Source organism: Amblyomma americanum, chromosome 1 (assembly GCF_052857255.1).
Source record: "Amblyomma americanum isolate KBUSLIRL-KWMA chromosome 1, ASM5285725v1, whole genome shotgun sequence".
NCBI classification, from domain to species: Eukaryota; Metazoa; Arthropoda; class Arachnida; order Ixodida; family Ixodidae; genus Amblyomma; species Amblyomma americanum.
In genome coordinates, this window is record NC_135497.1 from 73,967,167 (window position 1) to 73,983,045 (window position 15,879).

At 45.9% G+C, this 15,879-nt stretch overlaps 1 protein-coding gene and 1 pseudogene across 1 annotated transcript; both read left to right on the top strand.

Annotated features, from left to right (window-relative positions):
* Nucleotides 1–4,242: 4,242 nt before the first annotated feature.
* On the top strand, nt 4,243–6,796 carry LOC144106559 (uncharacterized; annotated as a pseudogene).
* A 2,259-nt stretch (nt 6,797–9,055) lies between these two features.
* Nucleotides 9,056–12,422, top strand: LOC144106653 (myb/SANT-like DNA-binding domain-containing protein 3). Its single transcript, XM_077639526.1, has 3 exons — nt 9,056–9,516; nt 10,786–10,986; nt 12,286–12,422. The coding sequence occupies exons 1-3, from the start codon at nt 9,237–9,239 to the stop codon at nt 12,420–12,422; spliced, it is 618 nt and encodes a 205-aa protein (XP_077495652.1). The 5' UTR covers nt 9,056–9,236.
* The last annotated feature ends 3,457 nt before the right edge of the window (nt 12,423–15,879 follow it).

Below are 15,879 nucleotides of genomic sequence, written 5' to 3' on the forward strand. Positions count from 1 at the left end.
TTTACATCTGTCGTGTTCTCTGCCGTCTATGCTAAGGAGGTATAGCCAGTGTCGGTTCGGACAGTTGCCCACCTGCAGTCGTCTCGGGCTGCTGGCTTTTTCTTTGTCCACACCACTCGAAGGAATGCTGGGATGGCAGCGAGTGTCAGTAGTTGTCGGCTTAACTTCTGCTCAGTTCCGCAGTTTTTTGTTGAAATAAAATAAAAATAAAATAAATAAAATCCTTTTCGGTCCTGTTGTCGGCGTGCCGCAGGCAACCTTTGCGCCAGAACGCAGGGAGAACACAGCGCAGACCCGGAGACTCACTGAAGAGAGAACAAAGAGGCGAACTCAGGCGAACTTTGGATAACCTTTCCGTCTGCCTCCTAGTGCCTACGTGCTGCGCTGCCGCCGCAGCAGCGCATGCGTCAACACTAGCGTCTTCCCGTGGTGGACGAATCCACCGTGTGACGCGAAGAAGCCTACGCTCTGTTTTGCAGCCTGAGCAGCGCACGCGCTCTCGTTGCGACGAGTGAGCTTAGAGCGCCGCGTGCATTGCCGTGCGGAATCGTGGCTCCATCCTTCGGCGTGGCGCGTGACCCGTTGCGCGCAAGGAGGGCATTCCCGAGCGACGCTGTGGACTGGTGGTTGTGTTTGGATTTATTGAGACCTTGCCTTCCAACGAGGTTCAGTCGCTAGAACCTGCCACGCCAGCACTGCTAAGTATTTGATGCTGACGTCTATTCTCAAACTCCAGAGAAAGTTTTTAGTGCGAAAGCACTTCTAGCCGCACTCCACGGGTTTCAGCGGTGTGAAGCCTCTGAGTAGCAAGCGTAACTGGGTCACCGGGTCAGTGAACACACCAATCGCGCTGTAAGTAGGCGGTGGCATACACCTACAAACCTACAAAACCAGCAGAAGATTTAGATGTCGTTCGTTTTGGGGAAAGAAAAGGCGCATGACAGGGAGTGGCGTCGCGGAGAGGCGTTGAGCGCGGGTTTTCAAGGCTTGTAGGCGCGCTTCCAGTTTCTGCGAATCACAGCAATAGCTGATAATAATAATAATAATAATAATAATAATAATAATAATAATAATAATAATAATAATAACAATAATAATAATAATAATAATAATAATAATAATTGGTTTTTTGGGGAAAGGAAATGGCGCAGTATCTGTCTCATATATCGTTGGACACCTGAACCGCGCCGTAAGGGAAGGGATAAAATAGCTGATGCTTCCAAAAGCTGATGCTTCCAACTTAGTAATTTTTCGAAGTACAGGAGCTCCCGTTGGCCACGTGCGGCACATTCAAAGATATAGTTTGCCTCTGTGTATTGTAGATATGGTTGGTAGTAAATATGTAGAAGGCGTTTCTGCGCTCGGCATTGAATAAAATAAGTTTTGAAACTCTGCGCTAGCCGGAATGATTTTACTTCGGGACAGTAGTGAGGGGAAGTGCTGGCGTTGCTTCGTCGGAGCAGACGTGCGCTCACCGTCTCTTGACATACGTGTCGCGCTGTGCGAACAGGGGCGACAGCGTCGTGTCCCTGATCTCCTCTGTCTCGCTTAAGCGCTGTTTTTAGCCGCATGATCACGCACCACCCACGCCGACCTCTCCCCTGGTTAGACTGGTCGATTTGGTGAAAATTTTTGATTTCTAGAATTATTTTCTTTCCTATCCCCGGAGTCTTGTGTCGTGACGAAAAATAATAGCAAAATATTCCGTACAAATTTATAAATTACGCTTTTTAGATGTGTGGTCGTCGAAAATTGTGAGGTAATTTCTTTGGTTTCAGTGCTACATTTTTTTTACCAAAGCGAAAGCGAAGAGGCCATAAACGATGGAATAAACTTTAAGGTTCGTTTTCTGACCTCTCACATTTTCTGCGACTGGCATCACTCGCACGTTCGTAATTCCGTAACGCATGAAAATAAAATGATTTCATTTGTCGCAAACTATTCCTGAGCCGTTGAGGAGCGCAATAAATTCCTCGATTTTTTTTTCCTACACGTGCAGTAATATGTTTGTTATTTTTGTAAGAAACGTTTTCATGTAACAATGCATGCATAAGTGCTGATCATCTAAAAAGTAACTAATCGCGTCATCATACAGAACAGGGATTTCTGTACATGCTTGCAAAAAAAAAAGTTGCGCACTTTCTATTCAATTATTTAAGTCCTTGGGGTGACTTGATGAGGGTGTTTATTATAATTACCCAGAACTTCGCTAGCTATAGCTAAAAATAAAAGGCATTACTGAAACTAGCGTAGCAACTTCATATTTGCACAAAGTTTAGTTGCATATCGCATGCATAAATAACGAAAACACTTTTCATTGCCGCGTCCCCTCTCAATCTCGCCACGTGTCTGTCAGTAGCACGCCTGCGGCTGCTTCTTTCTGAAAAAGCATGCGGCGTTTAGCGCACTTAAGGTACGCTATTCCAAGCACGCCAACGCGACCGCGAAAGATTGACACAACTTACCAGGCTTCCTTATACTCGAATCAAATAATTCCGCCGGTCATATTAAGAAACAGTTTCAAGTAAATATTAAATGCTATAAAACGCGCTATTAAAACATGTTGTGCTATTAACAAAAGAACGCATTCCTTGGGGGCGAGTGAACCTGCCGGCGCCCCCTGCACACCGGCTCAAGGTGATAAATACGTATGCAGCTGCATATGTGCTTTTTTTCCTTGCGCAATTATTAGCCTACTATCGTGATGTTCAGGTGAATGAACGCAGTAACTTGCACGCTATTAAGTGCATTGAGTGGTAGTGCCGATCGACTCCCAGACTTCGCGCTTTACTACCGTGGCCCATTACCTGTTAGCCAGTTTCCAAATGCGGTATTTATGCGCGAGAAACCTATCGAGGGTAAATTAAATTTCCTTTTTGCTACTACGCGAATCCAACAGTGACGCAGCTGGTCAATACATGCAGCTTCTGCAGTGCGCAGGCATGATGCAGCCGCCGGTAGCTGTGGTAGGCACGGGCAGGAGGAACCTGTTTTGCCTGCCATGCGAAAGTCGCTGCTGACATCAGCGCCACCGCATCTTCGTGACGTCGCGGGGTGAAAAAGGCCTATGCGTAGCGAGAGCTGTAGTTCCCCGCTTGTTACACATGTTGTCGAGTTTGTCGTCGTGGCTAAAGTGTTAAGGAATGAAGAAGTATTCGGTGAGACATATTGTTTATTTATTCCATTGTTTTGACCGAGATAAACACTGCCCGATGATCGGTAAAGTAACACGCAGTTGTCCCAATGCTGCCTACACAGTATTTAGACTGGTTGCTTTCTCTCAGATACACAAAGTCAATCCTTCCAGTCCAGGATCCGGAGTACCAAGGTTCGAACCCGACCGCGGCGGCTGCGTTTCGATGGAGGCGAAACGCAAAGGTGCCCGTGTGCTGTGCGATGTCAGCGCACGTTAAAGATCCTTAGATGGTTGAAATTATTCCGGAGCCCTCCACTGCGGCACCTCTATCTTCCTTCTCTCAGTACCTCCTTCATCCCTTCCCTTACGACGCTGTTCAGGTGTCCGCCGTTACAGTGAGGCAGATACTGCGCCTTTTCTTTTCCCACAAAACCAAACTCATAAAACGCCGGACCCCGCCGCGGTGGCTCAGTGGTTAGGGCGCTCGGCTACTGATCCCGAGTTCCCGTGTTCAAACCTGACCGCGGCGGCTGCGTTTCGATGGAGGCGAAAAGCTAAGGCCCCCGTGTGCCAGCCGTGCGATGTCAGTGCACGTTAAAGATCCCCAGGTGGTCGAAATTATTCCGGAGCCCTCCACTACGGCTCCTCTTTCTTCCTGTCTTCTTTCACTCCCTCCTTTATCCCTTTAAAGGGGCTGCGAAACACCGCTTGAACGGATGTCGGTTACACTTCAGATGGATTCTTTATGTCACACAGATGCTGAATCAAAAAGAAATACGAGAATCGATGCATAGGAACGGGAGATATTCAACGAAGAAAGTTCAAAATACAAGCAAACAAAATTCTGCCCTCAAATCGATTTTCGCACAGCTTCCCATTCCCATTTCGCTTTCCCAATGACGGCACGTTGGTCGACCAATCAAAGCAGCCTATCTGAGCACGTGGCGGAAGTTTGCGCTCCATGGTTGCCTGTTCTCTTTAACTCGTTCAAGCTAATGTTGGCAGCGTGTTTCCATGGTTACAGCGTCGTTTCCTTGTTTACAACAATCACGTGGGCGCAGAGCTAGCCCAGCGACGCTTCGTCGTGCCGAAGGGAACGTTGAAAAATGGCCTTCCCCGATTTGTCCGAGCTCGAGCGCGAGATATTGCGACTGTGTTACGACCTGCGCGTTATTCCATATGGAGATACACCCAGAAATGAAGTGACCCACGCTAGCCAGCAGTCCAGCACATCCAGCAGTCCGCGCGCCGTTGACGCCGCCGATCATCCAGCCACTCCGCCGCCGCCCGGTGACCCCCCACAAGCTAACGAATGGCTTTTTTCTTTTCATCCTTCCTTGGCACCGAAACGAACGCTTGTGCAATGCATGCAGTGGCTCGATCAGATCGATTCCGCCAAGCCGTTCTCAATACGTATGCGTGCCCCGCGAACTTGGTACGATGTACAATGTACGCGGACGGACGGCGATGGGGCTTAGAAAATTAATGCGTTGTGGCCATCGTCACACTCCGAAACGTACTGATGGAGCCGCTGTTATGAGATTACGTTCATTTTTAACCTAGAAAGTGAAAATGTGTGGAGAAAAACACTACACTGTGAACATAAAGAAAATGCTACTGCATCCAGGTGTACATGCGGTCATTGTCAAGCCATGCCAACGGCAGCGGAGCGGCTGTGCTGCCGAGACCTCGCGCAGTGCGTAGCCCGTTTGGACGACTGCATCTACGAGGATGAATATTTTTTCATCCTCTGTTTGGATACAGAGGTACTGAAAGTCGCATACGGCGACCTTTTTGAGAGGGGCCAGGAGCCGGACATGGATATCCACAAGTAGGTATTTCCCGTGCTGCATTATCTTAGAAAGGCGTTAGCGGTTGTTTGCGCGTTGTGCGGTCAACTTATTCCACATTTTCTTTTGTAATGGGGCCTCGTAACAAAGTATGACGATACCGCATTTGCTTCAAAAACGAGTGCTGTGCACCAGAAGCAGGCTGCACAGTTTTTTCACATTATGTGGGGCTTGATCACAGGCCCAGGGACTCCGGAACAGCGGGGTCAAGGGAGGCGGTTGCCCCCCCCCCCATTTCTCCACAAGGGGCAGCGCCCCCCCCCAAAAAAAAAAAACCTCCAACTTCTTGCACTCAGATCAGATCCCTGACAAACGTTTCAATTTTAGGACGCTATAATTGTAAAGCAGAGTTGGCTGAGCTCGTTGGCTTCTAAGCAAGCCTTACGACTAATTTGAGTAACGTAGATTTCTGTCCCAACAGAAATTGCTGACTGAGCTCTGTTCATGAGCATGATTACTAGCATAGAAAGAATATGGATAAACTTGTAATGCGGTCAATCACTCCTAATGTGTACCTCTTTATATATATAAAGTTGCCCATTTCCCCATTTCAAGTTTTATATGCATTACAAATACACTTTTGAACAGTGAAGTAGGAAAATATGAAAAAAGTAAATAGAATTGAATGAACATTTAAATATAACATGGAATAAATAAAAAACTAAACAACTCGAAGACTTTCCCCCCACTCAAAAAAGTTCCGGAGTCCCTGCACAGGCTGGACATTCGCCTACCTTTATAACGCCTAGCTGTTGCTTCGCCATGTGTCGTCAGTTACCCGCCACTGGTTGGTCTGCGCGAGCAGCAAGCTGGACAGTTCATAAGCAAATGTTGGCAGCTTCTGCAACTTCTTAGGCCTGCTATTTGTGCATGCCAAAGCACACTATTTCATTGCTTTCACTGATGCAGTTTATTCATTTATAATCATTGCATACGTTCATGTACATAGCACCATCAATAGTGTATGATGAATGTTCTATTCTAGCCACTTCAGTAACGAATTGCATTCCTGTTGGAATGAAACTCAAAATTTCATATTTTTGTAGGGAATATTCGTCAGAGCACACAAGAAAATACAACCCTCCCTGGAGATTAACTGCATAATTTTTGTAAGGTGCTAAATTTCTACGTCATGACTGCAGTGTGTTTTCAGAATGCCAGTTGTACTTTTGACCCAATTGTATAAAATATCATTATGTAAAAAATCGGCCATTTTAGGGCTCTTCAAAACGCTAATCTGTGCAAAGAAGTGAATGGATACAAACACGTTCCAGAGCCACACCAGCATTTATGCGAAATGTAATGGTGACCATCTTAAAAACTGACTTCTGCATTCGTATCGCATGCCTGGCTTCAAGCTGTAGTGCATGACTTATTGCAACAAGTTCAAAATATAGCCTCTAGCCGTTTGCGACACATTATGTCCCAGCAGCGACTAAAGCAGATGCGAAACAGGCTGCGTACACATCTGTACACGCTGTAACTAAAATGTCTAGAACGAAACTCCACCATAAACAGCTATGGAGATAATTTACAGTGGCACATAACTCTCAATGGACTGTATGCTAGACATTAGAGCCGAACCAATATACACTAGATCTGAGTAAATCCAGAGATCACAGTATGACATATGTCTTTATTCTTTTCATTCCAGAAGATATCGTTACATGGCGTACCGCCAGTTCACAAGATGGATGTGGGGTAGCTTGGAATTGGGCGTCGACAAGTCATCCCTCCGTGTGTCGTATCAACCATAAGAAAAATGTTCCCATCAGAATCCTACACAGGTTTTAAGTATCCAGAATTATGAAGGGACAAAATTAAAATATGTCAATTTCCATAAAATCTGAGCGATCATTATCATCATCATTTATTGATTCCTTAAGGACCCTTCCCCGGGGTATTACATAGGGGGGGGGGGGGGGGGTGACGTACGTAGGACAATACAAGAACAAAGCCAAACAGGTTGAAAAAAAAAATCTAGTAAAACATATATATAACCATACAATGAGGGCAATTAGGACCACGAATACAATCAGTAACATCAAATGAGAACACATCTAAAACAGCGATCAAGCTTCATTCAGTTATACTGTGAATAACCTGCACCCCAGCATTGCTACATGTGGTACTGTAAGCAACGAAGCAAACAGTATTCCAGACATTGACAGAACATAAAGGAAAACATGTATGTGCAACTTTTGCTTTTGTTCAGAGCCCATCGCTTTTGGGTTTACACTTTTCAAAATTATGAGGTCAATTATGCGTTCCCTGCATTTTAGCGGAGTGATAAGCCAGTCTCTCTTGCACCAGCCATGCACACTGTCCACTTTGGGAAGCCTCTTCTTTGCCCCTGGCACTTCGGGAACCCATTCTTATGTGTGTTTTAAGGCCGGCCATAACTAATATTGTTGACAGCAAGGTAAAAGTTCTTCCGGCATTACGTTACTTTCTTCCTTAGCATGTCCAACTGTTCAACGTCAATAGCATACCAAAGGAAAAGAGAGGTCTGCCTTCCTGATGTGTTCCAGGTACAACACTTAATCCTTGCTGCAGAGCCTACTGAAGGTAAAAACACCCTATTCAAGGCAGCAGTCAAACTCTTAGTTGCAATGGCGATGGCTAAGAATGACTCCAGCATGTTAAGGCTACCCAGCACATGGCTAAGTGCAGCCGATTCATACTGCTATCGGAGCACAGATAAAGCACACAATAAGGTATTGCTGTGAAGTCACTACACGGCAACCTGTCAGCATGCCAAATTCCAGTGCAACACATGCAGCAAGACCAGGCATATAGAAGAAGTAGTTCACACAACCAAGGCCACTGACAGAGATGAACACTGCAAGCAAGCAGAATAAGCAAAAGCAGACGAAGCAACCTGTAAACAGTGTTAGGAACAGTGTCACGTAGTGGTGACGGCTGTCAGAAAGGCATCGAAAAGGGCTTCAAAAAAGAAACTGTTTACTGGGCAGACCTGCGCCCACAAAGAACTAAATTACTAGGCGACGGCATACCAACAAGCGTGCTCGGCGGTCGTCGAACAGAATACCCGCGCTCTCGGCTGCGCTCAGTTTAAAGCTGACAACGAAGTTTCGAGACACAGCTTGCAGAGTAATTACAGCAGTCTGAAACAACTTAGAATCGGCTCCACCTGGGTACGATCAATCGAGGTAAATATGCTCAAGTCTTGCATCACAAACAGCGCGGCAACTCCGTGCGCTGGCAGCTTTGAAGAATGAACAAACAGCGATTAGAAAGATTTGCAGCGTTACCTCCCTAAAGAAGCATCGATCTGATGCTTTACAACAAAGAGAAATGTGGGAAAAAATAAGCACAGAGGGCAAAAAACAATCACTGAAATTGCTAGCAGTGTCCGTTAGCATGCATAATAGGGCTTTAGCACACAACATGTACAATTTCTGGGCGTGCATGGCGCTGCTGAGTCGCTGTTGCTCTGTAGGGGGCTACTTCGTAGTCAAGTTCTCAAAGTTGATGAACAACCTTGTGCAAAAGCTTTTAGCCCAGTCTGCGACGGCGAATGGACATCCATACCTATACATGGCCACCTGGCTCATATCCCGCATAGTGTCAGCGTAGATTGTCGCGTTGGGTGCCGGTGTGTTGTTCGCCTACGCAGGCTGGCCAGTCGTACCGCCGTTTTCAAGAACGACACTTAAGGTGTGACTTAAGTTCGTGACTTAAGTTCTGAGTAAAGTATGAGTGGCGAAGGAAGTTTCAAAAACGGCACTTAAGCAGCACTTATGTAAGTAGCGCTTTTAGATGTAAGTAGGCGCCATGGGAACGAGGCTAAGCAAACATTTCTGTATATCTAATAAATTCATGAACAAATAAAGAACAGAAGCGCCAAAACAGCGCTGCTAATACATAGTACAAGTCTCAACTAACGTTTTAACAACAACAAAGAGTTTTTTTCGGCTAGCTTTGGAGAACTAATATTACTTGTCTGGCCACAAACAAAGACGTCACTATAGTAGCGCGCGTAGTACTGCTCCTGTCGACGTCGTAGTAGTCTTTCCGCTCGCGCGCGTCCATCGGTTGTATCATCGCCAGCATCGCCAGCTCTTTGTCTCTGCTTTATATTGTTATCGCGCATTTTAATTGTAAATTCACTGCTTGTATCGTATATATTTTTGGTATTATATTTATTGATAGTGTGTAGTCATTTGTAGTGTGTTTTGTTTTCTGTACTGCGTTATTCTTTGGTGCTGTGTTGCGACGCGCGCGTGATGGAGAAAACGGAGAAGGGCAAAATTAACTTCTCCAGAGTAGAGCGAGCTCTTCTCCTCGACCTCGTCGACAAGCACAAGGCCGTACTAGAGAACAAGAGAACTGATGCAGTGTCAGTTGCACGGAAAAGGAAAGAGTGGGAGCTTATAGAAACCCAGTTCAACTCCAGTCACAACGTGAGCCCACGGACATGGCTCCAGCTGAAGAAATGCTGGGAGAACTGGAAAAATAAGTGGCGAAAGGCGAAAGCGGACGACAACCGGGAGATATTTAAGACCGGTAAGTCCTGTTTTCTTTCATCCTTGATTCTTTTTTGCTGACGAATTCAGAGGTTCTCTCCCAGATTACAGAACTGTTCCGATTGCTTGCTGCCTGCATTTTATGACTAGATTCCCCCTCCGCCCCTCAAAAAAAAATACAGAGAATGTTTACGACATTCGAATCTGAGCGAAAGCATGAATTTGTGCTACGTAGAAGACGACGGTGAGCAGGCAGTGCCGCGGGACGGAGCAAATAAAAGTCGAAGACGACGCTAATTCACGGCGCGAGAATGTGGAGCAGTTTAACAAGAGGTGTGTTCGCTTCGACGGTAGCGTAGTGGTCTCGCCCAACAGCCGTTAAAGATTTGTTCGCGCAGCCGCGGGTTCGATTCCCGTTCGTTGGTATTGATCGTATTTCCTTTTTCATAATTTGACCTCAGCTATATATATACCTCAGCACATGAGGAGTGATCGACTGCATTAAAAAAAAGTTTATCCATACTATTTCAATGCTAGTAATCATGGTCATGAACAAAGCTCAGTTAACAGTTTCTGTTGGGACATGATGGAGTTTGGTTACTTAAATTAAGCATTTTAAAGACTGTCTATGAAGCCAGTGAGCCCAGCTCCACTGTGCTCTACATTAATAACGCCCTAAAATTGAAAAGAAGTTGCCCACTCTGCCTGCTTCTGGTCTTTTGACGTTACACCTACCATTTTGCTTTCCGTCGCTCGCTGTGTTGTCCTTAACTTAAGCTGAACCCTTTTCGTTAGCCTCCACTTTTCTCTTGAGGAACAGTGGTACACTGACATTCATGATCTAAGAAAACCTGCCATACGCACTCCATTCCATTCTTATCCTTCTATTATTTCCGTTGATGATTCAGATCAGCTGTCACTAGTTGCCCTAAGTGACCTGTTCCTCTGCCACTTCCAGCACCTCGCTACCAATTGTGAACTGTGAGGTGCTGGAACTTGTGCTGCCAATTTTCTTGCTGTGCGTTTTCACCGCCACAGTTAGTATCTAGCTTTCACGCACCCGCAATTTGGAGTCAGCATGTTTAAGGTTGTTTCACCCGGAGAGTATTACTAAATAAATGCAAATATCGTGCTTCTGTCAGAGAAAAAGGCTCCTGCTTGCGCGAATAAACATGCATGTTTTCGTTGCTTCGTAGCGCTTAAATTCTGAAAGATACTTTGGCGTTCATGTCGAATGTGCTTAGTGTTTGTGAATATTCATCGAGGGATTTTTCCAGTGGTTGTAACAGCGCTTTCTGTGAATACCTAGGCGGCGGCTCAGCGGCCCCCAGCCAGCTCACTGAAGACCTGCAAAGAGTTGGCAGTGTCGCATCCCACATGGGGCTTCGCTTGGCGAACCCCTTCGACAGTGATCGCCACCAAGCAGACCCAGGCGGCGAGTCCCAACCCACACCATCGGTGGCCGCCCTGCTTTCGCGCACTCAAGATGGTTCTATTCCAGGAGCCAGTGGTATGACTTATTTTATATGTATATATATATATATATATATATATATATATATATATATATATATATATATATATATATATATATATATATATATATATATATATATTGTACTGCAAGCTCCAAAAAATATATATGAAATTATTTTTCTTGGAATACATATTCTGTGTATGTACTGCTTTTCTGTTTTTATGCCTAGAGGATTAGATGAAACACTCCAGCAAAATGAATTGCAGCATCCCTGCCTGGCGCTTGTGTCTGACCATTTTTGCTGTTGTAGGCTGCTTCTGTGCTTATTATTTTGTTTTTTTTTCTGAGCATATGAGCTTTTCTGTCATTAAAAGTGTGCATAACAGCTGTAGCCATGGCCAATATTCTGTGGCATCTATGTTGTCTTGACCTGTCATAAAAATATTGGCCTGTGTGACCAGTGTTATCAAAGCTACAGCTAAGAGGTGCGAATGCACTGGCCGAACATATTTTCCAAGGTGGTCATCCAAGGAGCATGATTGGCAGTGTATGTGACGAATGTATTCCGGAAATGTTTCCCTTCGAAGCAGGCTAAGTGCATGTTTTATGCCTCCTGTTTTGTTACATAAACGAACTCTAACGGAAGCATTGATTGAGTTACTGCACGACCAAAAATGGTAAAATGTCACCTGAAGGACATTGAAAGCAACGAATACAAGCGTACAAAATAGCGCAGAATGCGTTTAAAGTACCCACTTCATTGTAAACCATTCAAAGGCTAAGGTAGCCTACAGTACTAGCAAAGATTGAAGTGTTTCTTGATCTAAAGCGACATTGCATTGGATTTGCCCTCATTTCAAGGTCTAATAGCAAGCACTTCCTCCGCCTTAGGTGATGCAGAGGACCCGCTGTGGTCCTGGCACTATGAAGAGGGTAGCCCGCAGCAAGATGAGCAAATGGAAGAGAAGCCAGTGGCCATGGCAGCCTCCTTAACATCAGCCACAACGGCAACCGCAGCACCCTCGGTGCTTCCTGCTGCCTCTACAGCAAGGGCAGCAGGTACCAGCCGCATGAGCTCACAGAGGCAGTCGCCTGCTGTGCCACCTGCGCCAAGTGCTTTTTTTGTTCCGGCAACACCGGCAGCCGCAGCACCCTCACCCTCAGTGCTTCCTGCTGCCTCTGCAGAAAGCGCAGCAGGTACCAGCCGCACTGCGGGCATGCATAGGCAGTCGCTGGTCGAGCAAGAGCTAGCAGCTCGCCTTAACGATATTTCTACCGAGAGGGCACAAAAGTGTAAAGAGCACCGGCTGCGGATGCGACTCTTACGAGCAGACCACCGCGACAAGCTTGAAAAGCGAGCGGCAGTCCATCAGCTCGAGATGGAAAATCTTAAGCTTAAGAATGACGTGAAACGGTCGAAAAAGATCCTTTTGGAGCTTCAAATAAAAGCAGTAAAGGGGGAACTTTGAGGAGGGTGATGTTGGAGGTGGGGCAGGGGACATAATCTGAAAAATGAAAGCACTGCAACTATGGCCAAGTCGCCTGAGAGAAAGGATGAAGTGGGGGGTATACAAATAAGGAGCCAGATGAAGTCGATATAATGCCAGACGGTGTTCTTTAATGTGCACTGACATCGCATAGAACACAGGAATCTGCAATTTGCCCCCTAACGAATGCAGCTGCCACAGCCAAGAGGCTAGTACCATAGCCCCTGAGCCATCGCAGCAGGTGAAAAATTTGTAACCTCTTATAGGAGCTCTGAAAGGGGCTCTAGTAAAGTTACAATATGCCTGGGACGTTAAAGCATGCCAGTTCACGAATATTGTGTAGCAAGAATTTTTTTAATGCGCTTTGTAGCGGCTGAGCTCTCTGCAGTCAAAATTTGAATTCTCTCCTCTCATCACACTTTGCACGCTGGAAGGTCGGCGCTCCTCTGCCGGCCCCACCTCCGGGGTGCGAAGCTTCCTGACCCACCAGAGCTACGCGGCTTACTGGCCGTGGCCATAGTAGCTGCCCGACGTCTGAAAGAATGTAACCAGCAGCCATCTCTCAACTTATATACGCATTTGTGAGCGATGGAGAAGGGCGCGAGCATGTAAGTCTCCGGGAAGTGCTGGCCAACTTTGGCGCGTGATTGTGGGTTCTCTGCAGGTGTAGAGGTGTATTATTTGGCTCGGATGTTCATGACAAGCAAATGCAGTGATTGAGAGAGTTGATGTGCTCTCCTCGGAAGGTGTTTCACAGCGCCTTTAAGTCTTGCTTGAATTTCAACCTCATCCAGCTTCTCTTAGTTGCTTTTTACTACAGAATGTCTGTAGTGTTTAGGATAGTCAAGCTGCCGCATTGCCTCAGTGGTTATGGCGCTCGGCTGCTGACGCAAAAGCCGTAGGTTCGATCCCAGCTGCTGCGGTTGAATTTTGGTGGAGGCGAAATTCTAGAGGTTTGTGTACCGTGTGATGTCAGTGCACGTTAACGAACCCCAAGGAGTTTATATTTACGGAGCCATTCACTACTGCGTTCCTCGTAACCCGACTCAGTTTGGGACATTAAACCCCCTTAAAGATAGCCAGTTGCTATATCCAGTTTGTAGTATGGTTTTATGCAGGGTAAAAGCATGCAGATTCTGTTTTTAGCTGCCACATGGTTGTGCTGTATGGTTTTAGTAATGTGTTCTGTTTGAACCAAATGTTTTGTCGTTCTTATTAATCAGTAGAGGAAAAGAGCGCGGACCTCCTGCCGTGAGTTATTTCATGAGGACGTAACTACCACTTTGAGGCCGACTTGGCACTTTCTACGGGGTTGGTTGACTGCACTTTTTAGACATTCTTGTGGTCCAGCCACTTCTTTCCCGGAACCACGGCAGTAGACTAAAAGCTGGTTTAAAAAGCGCCTCTGCTACATTTCCTGTTTGATGTTTTGAAGTGTACGTAGTGCTATTTTTTGCTAATTCCCAGGTTTCCTGCATATGTAAGTGAATGCTGTTTTGAAATCTACTTTTCTTCCTTTGTTTGGTACAGTCGTTTTCCAGCAATGTTTTTTTTCTCATTATTTCTTTTGCATAGCGCATAGGTTTCTTAACAGCTTTGTACCATGTATGATCATCTGTTGAATCTAATGTACAGTCATGCCATGTTAATTTTACCCCTATTGAAAGGGGCAGTTTTTCTGGGACCAAACTTTTGGATTGTATTTATGCCTCATTCAAATCCAATGTCTATGTCGAGACAATGGGCAGGGTGAAAATGCATATAGCCTATTGGGACATATGTATTTTTGTCTTGTTATTATGGACAGCGATGACAACCAAATCCCAAGTGCCTCTACCAGATGTTGTACCCCTTGTATATTGATATTGATTGTTTTAAAGCTCCTCGCGATTACAATAACGCTCCCGTGCTTCCCCATTTCCACGTGCCACTATAGCAGGCTGCAGCCATAAAGCTTTATTTAAAGAATATTTGCTTCTTTTTCTTCACAATTCATTATTACGGCCAACTCACTTTATGGGCACTTTTGCTGGGGAACACTGTCAAGTTTTTTGCTTGTGTGTGATGTTCCTGCCCCAGTGTTGGCCACTGTGGGTATTGCATAAATAAGCAAATAAAATGCAGCACCAAGTGCACTCAGGGTTTTTTCTTCATTTTGTAACAGTGCAATTTACAAAACTTCCTTGAGTTGTGGAAAACACTGTTCACCAAACCATGGCATATGCTGAAGAAATTTTAAGAGAACCTATAAACTCTCAAACTATACATGAGAGAAATGGGTGGGATGGTTTTCTCAGGAGGAGGAGGAGGAAAGGCAGGGAGGTTAACCAGTGAATAATCGGTTTGCTACCCTGCACGGGGGGAAAGTAGTGAGGAGAGAAAAAGATTAAGGAGGAAAGACAGTTGCAGGAAATTCAAGTCACTATGTAAAGTCACAACATTCAGCAAAATCAGCCTATCGTACAGGCCAGAAGTCTTCAAAAAGCGGAGCAGTGCCTTGCAGGCCTTCACCGCCGTGGCCAGTGACCGAGAATCTTCGTTTCCGTCAGTGGGTGCAGGTCTAGATTCTCCAGTGCACGGCAGCGAGACTGTCTTTCGGCGCTGTAGGCAGGGCATTCACAAAGAATGTGGGCTATAGTCTCATCACACCCGCAGATGGCACAGCAGGGCTGTCACACATACCTATTAAGAAGGAGTAGTGCTTGGTGAAAGCTACACCAAGCCACAGGCGACGCAACAAAGTTGCTTCACATCGCGGTAGGCCAGACGGAAGCCAAAGCTTTAGATCTGGGTCTAAGGTTTTTAAAGGCAAATGCGAGAATTAGCCTGAATTCCACGCGGCAAGCGTGATGTCCCGCAACAGTGCTGCGTCGGATCTCGTGATGGGGATGGACACACAATCACCCTCGTGGTGAGCAGTTCGCGCGGTCTCGTCCGCATGGTGGTTGCCTGTGATGCCGCTGTGTCCTTGCAGCCAATGGTAAACAATATCGTGCCCTTTGTTGGTGGCTGTGTGGTGGAGCTCTCGGATTTCGGCAACAAGTTGTTCATGGAACCCATGACGAGCAGATTGTAGCGCTTGGAGGGCTGCTTTTGAATCAGTGAAAACAGACCATTGCTGGGCTGTTTCTTCACTGATATGCCACTTGAGAGGTTCATTGATTACCATTGCCAACATTACTGGACCCATATTGCCAGCCTTCACCGAGGACAACCGCGTCATTTCCCCATTCTTATTTCCAAGTTGACCAGTTCAGTCTTGCACTGGCATCTGCTAGCCATCCTGATTAGCTTGGTTTCTAGAGCAACTGCCCCAACGGGTAGTAGTCATAGGCTTGGTCCTTGTACCGGGATGAATTTATGTTTCAGTTGGCCGTTAGAAAGATAGAACAATGTCCTTTTCACACTTTGGTACCTTTGGCCGCAACGAATGCAATTT